Genomic DNA, 14,647 nt, shown 5'->3' on the forward strand with positions numbered 1-14,647 from the left:
GCTTGCAGCTCTTTATTTTTATAGCCTTGGTCATTCTAATTATTAGCATGAATGAAATTTCGTTTTACCTTGGATGACTGCTAAAAATCATTTCATGCGTTGATATGCTCATTTGGTTTATTTTGCAAGCCCTAGAAGAAAGCGAGACAGAAAATGGAGTTTTTTAATGTGAATGGAAAGAATATTGTGTTATTTATTGTTGCTAGAAGTGAAAAATATTAGGTATGTGGTATTAACTGGTACATTGAATGAAGTATACCCAAAGGGGAGAGTTTATACTTTGGGTCTTAGTAGCAGCTGCTATGATTTTTAACTAATTTTAGTTACCTGTCTGCAATTATCCTATGATATTGACAGTGAAGCATTATAAATGACAAAGAAAGAAGAATAAATAGTATATGCGAAAATAGTTTTAAGCAATAGGTGGTAAATGGAAGTCCTAGAGCTGGAAATGGGACAGAGTTTTGTTGTCTGTGTTTGTTTAGCTTGAGTGTAAAATCTGCCCTACAATTAAATACTTAAAGGAGAAAAAACCTAAAATCTATTTTGGTGTTGATCTTTAGATTTGGGAAATTGTTATAAGTCCTGTCCTGAGTTGAATGTTCTTTTCGTGTTAGCACGTTAAAAGTAAAAAGCAAGTTTTACAAAAGTTTAGATACATAAATAAAAAGTTTTAAAAAGTAAAAGTGGTTTTAAAAAGTTGTCTTAGTACATAATCTCTTTGGCCTTTCACCTTTTGGAGTCTGTAGGATGTAACTAGAATGGGCCCACTTAGTGACTCTTTACTGCGTGTGATCTGTAAGGAAATTGGGTTGGAAATTTTACTAACAATTTTCGGACTTCCTTGAAAAAGGTAAGGTTTTAAAACTCTGTGGTACCATAAGAGCTTAAAACCTCCAAAACACCTGGAAAACAAAGTATAAGTGTTATGTAGAATAAAGATGTCCCCAAGGGGATCAGTACGTATATTTGACTGCCGTTTATTCATCCTTAAAGTTATGAACGTAACCTTTAATGCTAAGTAATAATCCAGAGTTGTTCTTGTAGGGTCGAGTGATAAAGGGGTCCTATAAGTTTCATGCCATCATCACTACGTTTGAGATGATTCTGACCGATTGTCCTGAGCTGCGGAATATTCCCTGGCGCTGCGTGGTCATTGATGAAGCCCACAGGCTGAAGAATCGGAACTGCAAGCTGTTGGAGGGACTCAAGCTGATGGACTTGGTCAGTGGTCATGTTGGCGATTCCCTTGACCCCGGATAGAGTTGTCACTGTCTCAGTATTCCCGTTGCTCTGAATCTGAATGGTACCTTTGAAGGGTGTTTGCAAAACCAGTCAAACGCTGTGAGGTACGCTCCTGCGCTTCCAGTGACTTAGAAGTCGCTGCTGTCTTCCTCATTCTCACGCTGTTGGCTGGTGTCTTTGCACGGTTGTATCACAGCAGAGGATAGTCATGGTATTTTTCACTGAAATGAGTTTCCAGTATTTGCTTTTCCCTTTTGTATGTAAATACTGCCATTTCGTAAGCTGTTGGGCCAAATGTTAGCTCCGTGACGACCATCCAGTTATATTCCAGGGCTCGTAGGTTTTGGCGTCCAGGGGCCAGGAGGACTTGACTTGTAGGTGCAAGTTCTCAGTAAGTTGAACGGATATCTGGAATTGGTTCAGTTCATGCAGACACTTAGAAGTTTGGGGCATTGCAAGACCTTGCGTTTGATCTGGAATTTTAGACATGTCTATCCCATACTCTTCCAGCTTCCTAAGGGCTAGTCAGGGCTTCCTGATTTTCTAGATTTTTTTTCAGTAGGAGTATCATAGGAAAACATACTGTAGAAGTGGTGGAATTTGACTGATTTTCCTTTCCACACTGTTGTATGATTTTCTAGCAGAAATTACTACATGACTCAGTCATCCTCAGGTTTCTTTTCACTCTATAGTTTACAAGGTGGGTTTTGATCACTTGTTTTTATTTTTAATGTACATTTAAGAAGCAAAGCTATTGTTATTTAGCATGTCTTGGATGTTTTGATGAGCTTTTCAAAAATACAGAAAGATTTTTTAAATCCCTTTAGTGTTGACTTCTATAGATTAATTTGACCTCCTGTTAATCGAGAGTCTGAGATGGGAAGGAATATGCTGTATGTTCACGGCTTGTAAATTTCTTACTGAAGACTGGTACCACCGAAAAGAACACTTAAAAGCTTTCTGTTGCAGCTGGTTCTTTGAAGCAGCTTCTTTTATTCCTAAATTATGGGGATTGGATTAGCCAGCTATTCTTTTAATTAACAACAAACAAAAATCTAGTTTTGTTTAAAGGAAAAGGTCTGACTGAATTATCCTATTTAGGATGGGATTTCCCATCCTTAAGACCTTTCTCAGAGCAGTTTTGTATTATTTGGTGTTCAGTCCACAGAACGAATTAGAACACTTGTAAATGGTGAACAGTCTTGAAGACATGAGTAAGCATGTGGAAAAGAGAAGCTCTGTGGCTGTATTTGGTCTCTCTAGGTGATATTTTCGTCTTACATTGAAGTAAGCCTGTTAATGGTTAGGTGAACATTAATTCTCGTGAAATATCTAACTACGTCTTCTGAGTAGGGACCCATCTTCACAGTGGTCCATATAAGACACGGTTACGGCACCATTTCCTGAAGGCTTAGATAGTCATCTCAGTTTATTTCAGTTGTTTTCTGTTATTAGTGTCTGTGCTCCCAGGTAGTAGATTCTTAACGGCAAAACAGCCCTTCATTGGTGAGCACAGTTCGTTTAACTGTCAACATCAAACAACCTTATTGTCGCTGGGAGATTTCAAAGGATTTTCTGTTGTTTATAGTAACACTTCATTGGTGGATTAGAATTTGCTACCCAGACAATTTTTCTGTTACACATTGCAGTGTTCCCAAACCACTTTCACATAATGGCACACATAGAAAATGATATTTGTATATCATACCGGGGTAAGCTGAGAAGGGCTGGCCACTACTGCAGGTGACCGGCCCTGGGGTCCTGACTGTCACAGCCGTGCCGGCTGCCCCAAGGACTTGGCGTACCTGTAACTCATTCATGTCTCACCATGGGAAGCTCTGATTAACAAATGAACAAAATCATTCTTTTTTCTGATGATCAAGAATCTTTACTTTCACAAGAATTGTTTTCTAGATGGAGCACATTATTATTGTTCAGAGTTAGAATATAATTATATTTGTCCAATTCTGAACGGCTCATTGCCTGGTCTTTAAGTCCTTCCTTAAAATATCCATCATGAGAACTTATACACTGGCCACTTTTTGTTCATCGTTTCTAGAATAAGGCACGGCGCAAATAATAACTATATCCAGCTGTGGAGCAGGTCACAGGGAACTGCTGTTACCTGCCCTAGACGCAGTTACGATGGAGGTGATTCGGGTTGTCTTTAAGTGCGTTCTGAGAAAGGGAGGACCAGTGAATGTTTTCAGCTCTCCCATCGCAAAGGAAATTCTTGTGAAGATGCTGGGATGAGGGACATTTACGGTCCCCACTGTCCTCCACGGGAGCCTTGGAAGCAGGGCCATCTCCTTGTCCCTTCTTGACAAGGAGGGGACTCTCTGGAGGTGGCAGTAGTTCTTCGTGGATTCTGTTACCTCATCTTTCATTGTCAGGAGGCCTCACACAAATTAAAGACTGCTGAAATGAAGTCAAATGGACGCCACTCCATCAGAGCTAAAAAGAATGGTAACGTTTTCAAGCCAAAAGCCCAGCTGCTGACATGGTTGAGCTTGGAGATGATAAGCTTGGTAGCCCGTCTCTCACGTGACATTCTGTGACACCTGTATATTAATTGTATGTTACATAATAGTTACTTTCAAAGGGAAACCTGGTTTTTTTTTTTGCTACCCATGCAGCCTTACCAAAGGGTCATATGTGTAATCATTCAGTGAAACTGGTTTTAAACAGCCCTTGAGGGGAAGCAGCATAAAAAAGAAGTTCTTTTTTTTCCCCCCCCAAATAAGTTAATTTTGAAATTAATAACTTACAAGGCTTTTTCTGAAGTACTGATATTTGGTTAGCGGCTCAGCATTTCACTTGGTCACAAAGGATATAAAAAAAACCAGGAGACAATCTTTAGTACCCACACAGCTCTCCCACAGCAATAACTCTTTTCCTGAATCTATGGCAATATTTTAAACAATTCTTGGATGAAGTAATTTTGGACTTGAATATGTCAGGGACCGTGGCCCAGGTTACTCACCAGTATGGTTATACGTTAGAAAATCCTGAATTGATTTGCAAGCTTCTTACTCTTTATGAATATAATGAGTTGGAAGATGATGATGGTCTGTGTATCTTCCTGAATCAGAGACCTCTTATTCAAAAGGGAGCAAAGGAAGAATAAAAGCAAATTGAACTGCTTCACCTCGCTTTCAAAGTACTCCATTGACAGATAAGACACGGTAGGTACTGAGAAAAAGAGCATGCCCTTAGGTGTATCAGCATCCAGGGTTTACTGAGCACATACTCTCTGCTCGGCAACCAAGCCTTATCGGACTTCCAGTTGAGTCAGAATATTGCTTTTGAACCTCCTAGAAGGTGTAGCCACTTTTTGAAATAGCTTTAGTAACTGGACTGTGTACCAGATGGCCAAAGTAGAAAATAATAAGGCCCTTCAGATTAATAAATTCACCGTCGTTAAGACTGGTCACCATGTCGGATACGTGGAAGTGTGAGGACAAGGGTACAAACGCATAAGGAAAGCTGGAGAAAGAGCTCGTAAACAGGAAGAATTGCCTTAAAGAAATACGTACCTTGGTTCAAGGAGACAAAGTTAGAAGTAGCATCTATTTACAAAAAAAAACAAAAAAGTGATTGTGGTATTTAAGACCAAGCTGACCTCTTTGCTAGTTTGAAATGTTTGCAGAAAAAAATAGCTTTTCATGTGCTGTTGCCTGTGGAAGACCTTCTTTTGTCTCTGAAGTGAGTCATGCAGGAAGTAGACGGGGAGGGGAGAGCCCTGTCGGTGTGGAGAGCAGAGAGAAGCATGCGAGCTTTGTCTGAGCCTAGGGATTTGAGGGAAAAGCTTAAACTTTGGTGGGGAGAGAAGCCTCAAGATGTAGGGGACCTGCGAAGCCACAGCACCAGAATGTTTCCTGGGACCTAAAAATCCCAGGAAAAAACAAAATGGCAAGACACGTTTACGGGGTCCGGGAGTCTGTCTGAAGCAGAGACCACATTTCTCGCATCTCCGCCTTCGGATCTAACTCCTGTATTTTATGCAGGGTGGGTGCTGAATTTCAGCGTTCCTGAGTGGAAGTCGGAAAATGCCTGTGTCGAGAGAGGCTTTGGTGTTAAGAGATGCGCTTTGTTATGATCTGCTCAGTTGCTCTCCTCGCACCCCTGTAGGAACACAAAGTGCTGCTGACAGGGACCCCGCTCCAGAACACCGTGGAAGAGCTCTTCAGCTTGCTTCACTTCTTGGAACCAGGTCGATTCCCTTCGGAAACCACCTTTATGCAAGAATTCGGTGATCTGAAAACCGAAGAACAGGTACTGACCAAGCCTCCTTTGTATTTCAGTCACGTAATTGAAGATGAACCCCCCGAAAGGGCAGAGCGTTAAGATTCAACCATTTAAAAATGTAAATTATATCCATTCCCCGCCCCCAGCCAACCTCAGTAGACCGGTGAGCTTTACACCCCCTTTCCTTGGACATTCTGAGTCTTCGTTAAGGTGGTGTTCTGATTGGTTTGTTTGTCCCTTTGCCCTCCGGAAGGGCTGTCGAGACTCATAGAGAGGTTCCATAACTGTTCATGTACTTTTCAGCCGCTGTGCTTTTGAGTTTGGTGGTTTTGCCATGTATGCTTTTGGGTGTAGTGTCAGAAGCTGCTGAAATTTGTCGAGCCGTTTCCCTCCTGGAGTTCTGAGGTTCTAGTCTTATTTCTTACTTGGTCACATTGCTTACTTTTCTTGAGTCTACATATGTTCATTTAGAAACGTGGGTCCTAACTACCTTGCAGGATTTCTGTGAGAAATAAATATGGTATTGCATATGAAAAGTGGTCGGTTATTTCATACATCGTGAGAGTTATGTTGGTGTTGGTTATTAGGCTGTATTTGAGATAAACATGGAGATACGCTTGAAATCTTGGTCTTCATGTGCCCCCTTCCCTAACTTACTGTCTAAAACCTCTTAGCTTAGTTCAAAGTGGAGTCTGTTTTGTTTTGTTTTGCTTTTCTTTAAGTAAGAGCTGTCGGGTGTGCAGTATCCTATTGCCAGTCAACAGAAAAGAACAGAGGGGGACGTCCCTGCATGCTCATTGGTGCAGGGACCGGACAGCTCCTTGGCTTCCTCACGCTTTCTATCAGCTCTCTCTAGAAAGGAAGAGAATTGAAGTGTGGCACTCCCATGGCATTGTCTCTTCCTTCCTCATCATCACAAAGGCTTAAGACAAACAGAAGGGAAAACTAACAGAATAAGTGGGGTTCTTTTCTGCTGTGTTGTACCGTTCAAGCCTCCTGGCTGTTCAGGACTCCTGGGCAAGCGAAGTAGCCCATCGGAAATTGGCCACGCAGCCTTTATGCACTTCTGTTATGACATCTGTAATGTAAGATCAGTGCTTCCATACCCTTCCTGGGCTTCGACAAATGAAAATGAATGGTAAATAAATAGGAGAATTGTGGTTTTTCATGTTAGTATATGTTATACCATGCAAGCAAGTCATGATACCGGTATTTACTTGAGGTCCTTTTTTAGGTGCAAAAACTCCAGGCTATTCTAAAGCCAATGATGTTGAGACGTCTCAAAGAGGACGTGGAAAAGAACTTGGCCCCCAAGGAAGAAACGATCATCGAAGTCGAGCTAACAAACATTCAGAAGAAATATTACCGAGCCATCCTTGAGAAGAATTTTACGTTTCTTTCCAAAGGTGGTGGTCAAGCTAACGTACCCAACCTTTTAAACACTATGATGGAATTACGGAAGTGCTGCAATCATCCCTACCTTATTAACGGTAAGCTGCCCGCCTGGCACCTTGTTTCAGTAGTTGTCCAAACCCCAGAAATCCTTTTCTCCCTCCAGACTGATGATTTTACGGTTCGTGATCATCCCAGTGTGGGTTTCATCACCTTCCTATTCTTCACAAAGCCTCCTTCTCTGTAGCCGAGGGTGCAGAACTGTTGTCCCCGCCGATCCCTGAAGCAGGACCTCCACGCACCTTTCCTGTGTCTGCATCTCACCCCTTGAAGGGAGGTGTTGCTGCTTGGTGGCTAGAAGTCATCAAACATGGTAACAGTTAAAGAGAAATTAGCCCCTGATTGAGGTTTCCCTGCTCTGTATGTGTGTGTGTTTAGGTCAGAGAAGTTAAAGAGCAGCTTTGGAGTGAGAGGCAGCTGTCAGCTGTCTCAAGACTTTGATGGGAGAAAAGTTCTTGCAGTCTTGAGGCCTCTAGCATCCTTTCTCTAAGAGTGAGAGGTTATCTCGAGTGTTGATAATAGTTGGTTCCTGGTGCTGACGGATGGTTTTCCTGTTTTCTTAACTAAACTGATAGTGTTATGAACTGATATGAGTAAAAACCTGTATCGTACCCTTCCAAAAATCATTAGAGGAATAAAGCTTTCGTGCCTATGATGTGTAAGATACTCTGGGGAATACAAGAACCTTCAGTTTGTGAGGGATTGAGATTAGGAAAGCTGCTAGAAAGCGATGGCATTGAGACAAGGATTTTGCCAGTCAGGGTTAGAAAAAGAAAGCGCATTTAGGCTGATGTAATCACATGAACAAAGAGAAAGAGGCAAGAGAACAAAGGGGGGAACCTGCCTGCCCAAAGTATAAAGGACGCGTAAGAAACGGTGGGACAGTGAACCTTAGACACAGTGGGACCTTGTGGGAAGCCCAGATGCTGGCTCGTGGAATTCGGGTGAAGCTTGGAAATGATGAGAGATGTGATTCAGGATGATTGATCTGGCAACATGGTATAAAATGGACGGGAGTAGGGAAAGACATACAAGCAGAAAGCCCCGCTAGGAGGCGACTGCTGTAGTCCAGGCCGGAGTTAATATGGGTTAAAGAAAAGTGATGGCCGGCTAAATCAGGGTGCTGTGTGCAATTATAATTGGCCAGCAATTCAGTTAGCTTCCTTTCCAGGCGAGAAGGAACAAAGCCAGGTTTGTCATTACCACACTCCATGAGGTTCAAGCACAGCTAAATTAAAGAGTTCCTCATCTCTCCCCGTTGCGTAACTACACACGTACCGACCACCTCACATCCAGAAGCTGCAGTTACTAAACCACAGAGTAGTCCCCACCTGGGACTGTCTCCACGTAGCACACGAGGTCGTGGCTGTGGTGTGACATCAGTGGATGTCTTGTTCAAACTTTGCGCTTGTAGCTTGGTCTTTAAAGAGAGTATCACGTGTGATCATTGCCTCTTTAATGCTGCCAGCCTGCTAATTGCCATGTGTTTAAGAGCCTGTGAGGCCACTGTGGCGAGTGTCACCAGCCTGGTCCTGAGCTGGGGAGATGGAGTTGGGGCTGAAGGTGGTTGATGGTATGAATAAAACTCTGGTGCATGGACACACGCACGTGAGAGAGACACACACACACGTTTTCATTTAATGTCTGTAAAAATAAAAAATAAAAAAACGAGGCACGGTAGCTTCCAAGGGGAAAGAAAAGGCACTAACAAAAGCTGAAATGCTGTAGCAGGACGTGTGGGAAAGGAATGTCTCCCCAGTGGTTGGTAGAAATCCACCCTAGTCCCATCAGTTTACCTTGTCGGTTTACACGCTAATCACGTGCCTTGAGCACTCTGAAGGGGGCAGCCCACCCCAAACCACCGCCCGGAGGTCTCCTCCCTGGCTGACAGCTCTCCAGGGTCATCCTGTGTCATTCCCTGTTGGCAGAGGTTCTGAGGACTTCCCAGGTGTGGATCCGTGGCTGTTGTTCTGAGTGGTCACACCTCGAGGTCAGCTTTTCTGTCCTGACAGCAAGTTACAAGGTGTCTCTTAAGCAGGCATCCTTACATGCCTTCACGTTGGGAAATTATAGTAAAAAAAAAATACACACATGGACGCACCGGGTGTTACAGCTGCCCAGATGACCTATGTAAAGGTTGTGTTTCAGAGGTTGACCCAGGGCCAGGACTGTCTGTTCTCATCCACGACCTGGAGAAGGAAGGACAGAAGTACTGACCCAATGCCAGCTCCACGCTCATTTATCGAGCGGTTACAGGAGGCTTTCAGTTTTGAAAATTAAACTGACATTTGGGTTGGTTGTGAAAGAGCAAAGCATCCCCAGTCAAACGAAAGTTCAGTTCAACAAAGCACAACATTTCTGTGATCGTGGACAAGAGAAGCAACTGTTTGTGTAGGTTGAGAGCGATAACATCAGCAAAGCGGAAAAAACATTAGAAGTGATTGTAGAACACAAACTGTACATACATGAGAAATGTTTCTAATATGTACTGAGACTTTTAAGAGCATCGAACAGTGTTAGGCAACCATAACAAACGTTTGGTAAGTGTTGCTAGTTGTTTTTCTTGCTAAAAGTTGAGCAGGTAACTGTATGTTACCGTATGTGAGAGTGAAAATGATGTTGAAGACTTGGTAGGGGCCCCGATGTTTCAGGGCGACTTACGCATCCTCTGTTGGTGGTGGGGCGAGGGCGGTGGAGAGCCGTGGGCAGAAAGAAGACAAGACTGAGCTCACGTGATGGAATGAATTTCAGAGAGAAAATGGTAATCTGCAAAAGAAAATAGTTTCTTGGGCTTCCCTGGTGGCTCAGTGGTTAAGAATCCGCCTGCCAATGCAGGGGACACGGGTTCGAGCCCTGGTTCGGGAAGATCCCACATGCCATGGAGCAACTAAGCCCGTGCGCCACAACTACTGAGCCCGCGAGCCACAACTACTGAAGCCCGCGCGCCTAGAGCCCGTGCTCCGCAACAAGAGAAGCCACCGCAATGAGAAGCCCGCGCACCGCAACGAGAGTAGCCCCTGCTTGCTGCTGCTAGAGAAAGCCAGCACGCAGCAATGAAGACCCATAAATAAGTAAAATTTAAAAAGAAAAGAATTTCTTGTTTGTTTGCGGCTAATATAGCCAGGTGACATTGCAGCTCCTGCCCTCACAGTGACCATCTGTTTAAGGGAACAGACTTCCACACTTCTTCAAGTTATCTCTGACACACACACACACACACACACACACACACACACACACACTTTTAAATGTAAATGCAGGACTTTAGGGCAGTGCCAATGGTGTATTTGGGCTTACCATAACCTATTTCCAGTTCATTTTCTGATTTGATATTTACAAATCTAGCGTCAAGGTAGATCTTTAACTGGTGAACTTGAAAATTCGGCCTTGTAATGACTTAGAAGGTAGGTGCTGCTTCCCTGCCCTCTTGTCTTCAGCTCTTCTGGGCATAATACGGTGCTACAGGAAGCACATAGGAACTATGTTCGCTGATAGCTCTAAGTGAAGTGTTCTTGGTGTCAACTGGCTGCCACTCTAAGAACCTGAATTCACGGCAAAGAGCGGAATTGATCAATTCAGGAGGAACTTCTGTCAGATAAGAAAGAGTGTATTTTAATTCTGGCTACTTTTGATGACATGAGAAATCATTGGTAGTATTGAAAAAGCAGGCAAGTTATTTTTGTCATATAAATAAATTTAAAATGAAAAGATTAAATTTCTCTACTAATTAGACTGAACTTATATTTTCAAATTTTTTACTAAAATAACTCAAACATGTTTATTTTGTCAAAACGATTATTTCATTTTTAAAAGCTGATTCACCGACCGTTAGCTTAAGCTAAAATGCTGTATTTTGATTATGGACTGTAATCCTAATATGAGCAAAAAGTAACTGCCCAGATATTATGAGTAAAATCTGTTTCTGACTTGCAGAGCTTGTAGTATATTATCCAACAAGAACAAACTTTTTGAAAAGACCTAATGTAATATATGGATGTAAACCTGTTTTTCCTGTCTCCTGAGGGCCTTCTTGTCCTGAATCCGGAACCTAGATTTCTAAATTTCTTGCCTTGAAAAACATTATTCAACTTTACGCAAGAGTATTTATTCAAGAATATTCTTTATTCAAGAATATTCCTGCCGATTCTCTGCAACAGCATTTTGGTTTTTACCTTTTCCTAGTAAAACCTTTGCCATTTGTTTCACTTAGATTAACATCCTGAACGTTAGCGTTTTATCATGTGGAAGGGGGAGGGAGAGACAGCAGTTTGGACCCAGCCGGCATTTTCTGCCAGGCCCTTCCTGAGAAGCAGCGATGCACTTTGCGTGGACCTCAGTGCCCGGTCCAGGCATTAGTGACTTTAATCTGGTCTCAGGAAGATCCTTTGTTGATTAATAATGAACAAGCTGTGTTTCAGTGTGTGACCGTGTCATGACTTAACTTGCCCGAGTGCCCTGAAAACGGGAATGGAGGGCACTTCTGTCCCACCCACTGCTGTGTGCCACCGTTCTGTCCTCACGGCTCTGGTGGCCCAGCTCACGTGACCTTTACACCCTGTGAGGGTCCCGTATCCCCATCCTGTGCATAGTTCGTTCACGTTTAAAACCAGTGGTAAGAAGAGTAGTTTAAAGTTCCTGGTACGGTTTAAGGCTGAGGACAAATCCCATTAGATGGTTTTGTTTGTATTTTCCAAAGGATAGGTGACCATCCCTCTGTGCCCAGGGGAGAGGGGCTGGCTGAGCACAGCTGCCGGCCCTGATCGACCCCCCCGCCCCTGGCCAGCGCGGCCGAGCCCCTGCTGCCTAATTCTAGTTAAGCCACCTAAGCGACTGCAGGAAGCTCAGCCTGCTGCTCCCTGAGCCAGCACGTCTGGGGTCAGGGGAGGAGGTGGAAGGGCTTCCATCCCTGGGAAGGTCCCTCTCTCTCCAGGCTTCTCTCTGATGCACCCAGGTCCTGGAGCAAAGCAGAGGTCTCTTGTGGGGCGATGAGAAAAAGAGGGTTAGGTATAGAAGTCTTTCATGAAACAGAGGTCAGGTTTTGTTTTTTTAAAGCTTTGGATAATTCAGGGTAGAATTTTTGTAACTCACCAGTTGAGAATGACCGTGGAGGGAGCTGCAGAGACCGCAGTAAAGATATGCTCGGGCACCCTGAGAAATCCCTAAAATGACCCTGGAAAATGGGCTTCCTGTTGTCGCAGCCCTTTTGGCTGTACTGATGTGCGGTTGGATACACAGACGTCTGCCCTTGCACCGTAACTGTTAGAACCCTGTTCCCTCGTCTCTTCGTTTCAGAACAGATTCTGTCATTTGTGTTTATATTCAGCTAGTAAACAGTTCTTCCTTTCTTTAGCATTTTAGGTTCCAGGTTTTCTGTAGGTATCTGGCCCTTGGCTTGTTTCTGCCACTTCTGGCGTGACAGTCTGTTGTTGAAATTCAGTTTCTACAGACAGCAAACGTTTGTTTGTTGGAAAATGTGGGGTTTTTTTTTCCCCCCACAAACGCCTAAATGTGCTGCGCTTAAAACTTTGATCCCTTCTGTACTTCCACGGTTCTGTGTAGACCCTCCTTGGAGCCAGTGGACGGATGTGTGTTCATAAACACGAGTGCGGCCTCCCGGCCCTTACAGTTTGCAGTGGGTTTCGAAAGCAGGTTCACTGTTCTTACTCCTAAAAACAGTATTCCGTACCGCAAGAGAATATTCCAGTGTTCCCGTTACGCCCTCCAATCTCTGCAGGTGCTGAAGAGAAGATTTTGGAAGAGTTTAAGGAAACACACAATGCCGACTCTCCAGATTTCCAGCTCCAGGCGATGATCCAGGCTGCTGGGAAGCTCGTGCTGATTGACAAGCTGCTGCCGAAGCTGAAGGCCGGCGGCCACAGGGTGCTCATCTTCTCCCAGATGGTGCGCTGCCTGGACATCCTGGAAGACTACCTCATTCAGAGACGGTGAGGGCCGCGCACCGGGGTGGCGAGCTGGGGTCAGAAGACGGGGCTCCACGCGCTTCACCTCCAAGTGGCGTGGTGGGGTGGGGGTTGGTTTTTTTTTTTTTTTTTTATAATTTTTTTGGCTCTATGGCACGGCGTGCGGGATCTTAGCCCCCTGACTAGGGATTGAACCCGTGCCCCCCTGCAGTGGAAGCTCAGAGTCTTAACCACCGGACCGCCAGGGAAGTCCCTTGAAGTGGCGTTTATAGTAAAGGGGACGGAGTAGGGGACATGTCACACCTCTTTTTAAAAGCTCTAGATGGGCATGACGGCTATTCCATGCGACACGTGCTTTTGGGCAGTTCTGCTTTCCAGTTCTTTCCTTCGGCTAGGCGAGAACAGTTCTTACCGAAAATTGAAATTGATTGTTGTTTCACTGTTGGAGGTGTCAGCCCTTTTCAGACACTGGAGAGGAAGTAGCAGGAACTTTAATCTTTGGGGCATTCGACCAGTTGTATGAAAAACTACAACAACACCTATTTGCTCTGAAATTATTTTGATAAATAATACCATCCTGTTAATACATATCCCATATCCATTTGGTTCTTTAAAACACCAAAAAAGGAAGAATGTAGTCTGGCCGTTCGTCAGGCCTCCTTGTTAACACTGACATTTTCTAGGTACCCGTACGAAAGGATCGACGGCCGGGTCAGAGGGAACCTCCGCCAGGCAGCTATCGACAGGTTCTCCAAACCTGACTCTGATAGGTTTGTTTTCCTCCTGTGTACAAGGGCAGGAGGTTTAGGCATTAATCTTACTGCTGCTGATACCTGCATCATCTTTGATTCCGACTGGAATCCCCAAAATGATCTCCAGGTAAACATGCAAGAAAATCTCCCCGATGCCTCCCTCTCCCACTTTTGAAAGTCGTTCTGCTATGTCAGACCAACAAATTAAAATCGTGTAGTCGCTCAGGCAGCGTCCCGTGATTGGGGCAAATGAACCAACTAGTAATCGATTTATTAATAATGTGACAGTAATTTCTTAGTGTGTCAACCCTCTTCTGTTAAACTGCACCCCTGTTTATTGGAACAGATGCTCTTATAACTTGACAGTCGAGTCTTTTCTTTCTTTGGTAGCCATTCATTTCCTTTTTCTTCCAGGCTCAGGCTAGATGTCACAGAATAGGACAGAGCAAATCTGTGAAAATCTACAGGCTGATTACAAGGAATTCTTACGAGAGGGAGATGTTTGACAAAGCTAGCTTGAAGCTCGGTCTGGATAAAGCTGTCCTGCAGTCCATGAGCGGAAGAGAAAACGCTCCCAACGGGGTAAAGCGCGCCGCCCACACCGTGCATTCACTCTCGCTCCGTCATTTAGCTTACACTGAGAAATTTTCCGGCATCTGATTATCTTTTGGCCTCGATATCTTAAGCATATCTTGTCACACTTTCCTTTCTTGTCATTAGGGTTTACCCTCTTTGAGAAAGATGAATCATTTGTTCAGTCTACAGACAATTCTAAAAATATTTCTCTAAAACAGGTACAGCAGCTTTCCAAGAAAGAAATAGAGGATCTTCTCCGGAAAGGGGCCTATGGTGCCCTCATGGATGAGGAGGACGAAGGGTCTAAATTCTGCGAAGAAGATATCGACCAGATTCTCCTCCGGCGAACCCACACCATCACCATCGAGTCTGAGGGAAAGGGCTCCACGTTTGCTAAGGTGCGGATCGATCCCAAGCGGCGGGTGTTCTGTGGCAGCGGAACAGAGTTTGTGT

The 14,647-nt window shown here is 44.1% G+C and overlaps 1 protein-coding gene across 3 annotated transcripts in view; it reads left to right on the top strand.

Annotated features, from left to right (window-relative positions):
- Positions 1-14,647, top strand: part of CHD7 (chromodomain helicase DNA binding protein 7) — a 179,473-nt gene that overhangs the window by 137,083 nt on the left and 27,743 nt on the right. For all 3 annotated transcript variants that reach the window (XM_032609357.1, XM_032609358.1, XM_032609359.1), the window contains 7 exons: positions 1,048-1,224; positions 5,377-5,520; positions 6,728-6,983; positions 12,680-12,890; positions 13,550-13,745; positions 14,033-14,200; positions 14,413-14,592. In XM_032609357.1, coding sequence (XP_032465248.1) covers positions 1,048-1,224; positions 5,377-5,520; positions 6,728-6,983; positions 12,680-12,890; positions 13,550-13,745; positions 14,033-14,200; positions 14,413-14,592 — 1,332 coding nt within the window. The remainder of the gene's footprint in view (positions 1-1,047; positions 1,225-5,376; positions 5,521-6,727; positions 6,984-12,679; positions 12,891-13,549; positions 13,746-14,032; positions 14,201-14,412; positions 14,593-14,647) is intronic.

The sequence above is a fragment of the Phocoena sinus genome, chromosome 17 (assembly GCF_008692025.1).
Source record: "Phocoena sinus isolate mPhoSin1 chromosome 17, mPhoSin1.pri, whole genome shotgun sequence".
In the NCBI taxonomy this organism is placed as follows: domain Eukaryota; kingdom Metazoa; phylum Chordata; class Mammalia; order Artiodactyla; family Phocoenidae; genus Phocoena; species Phocoena sinus.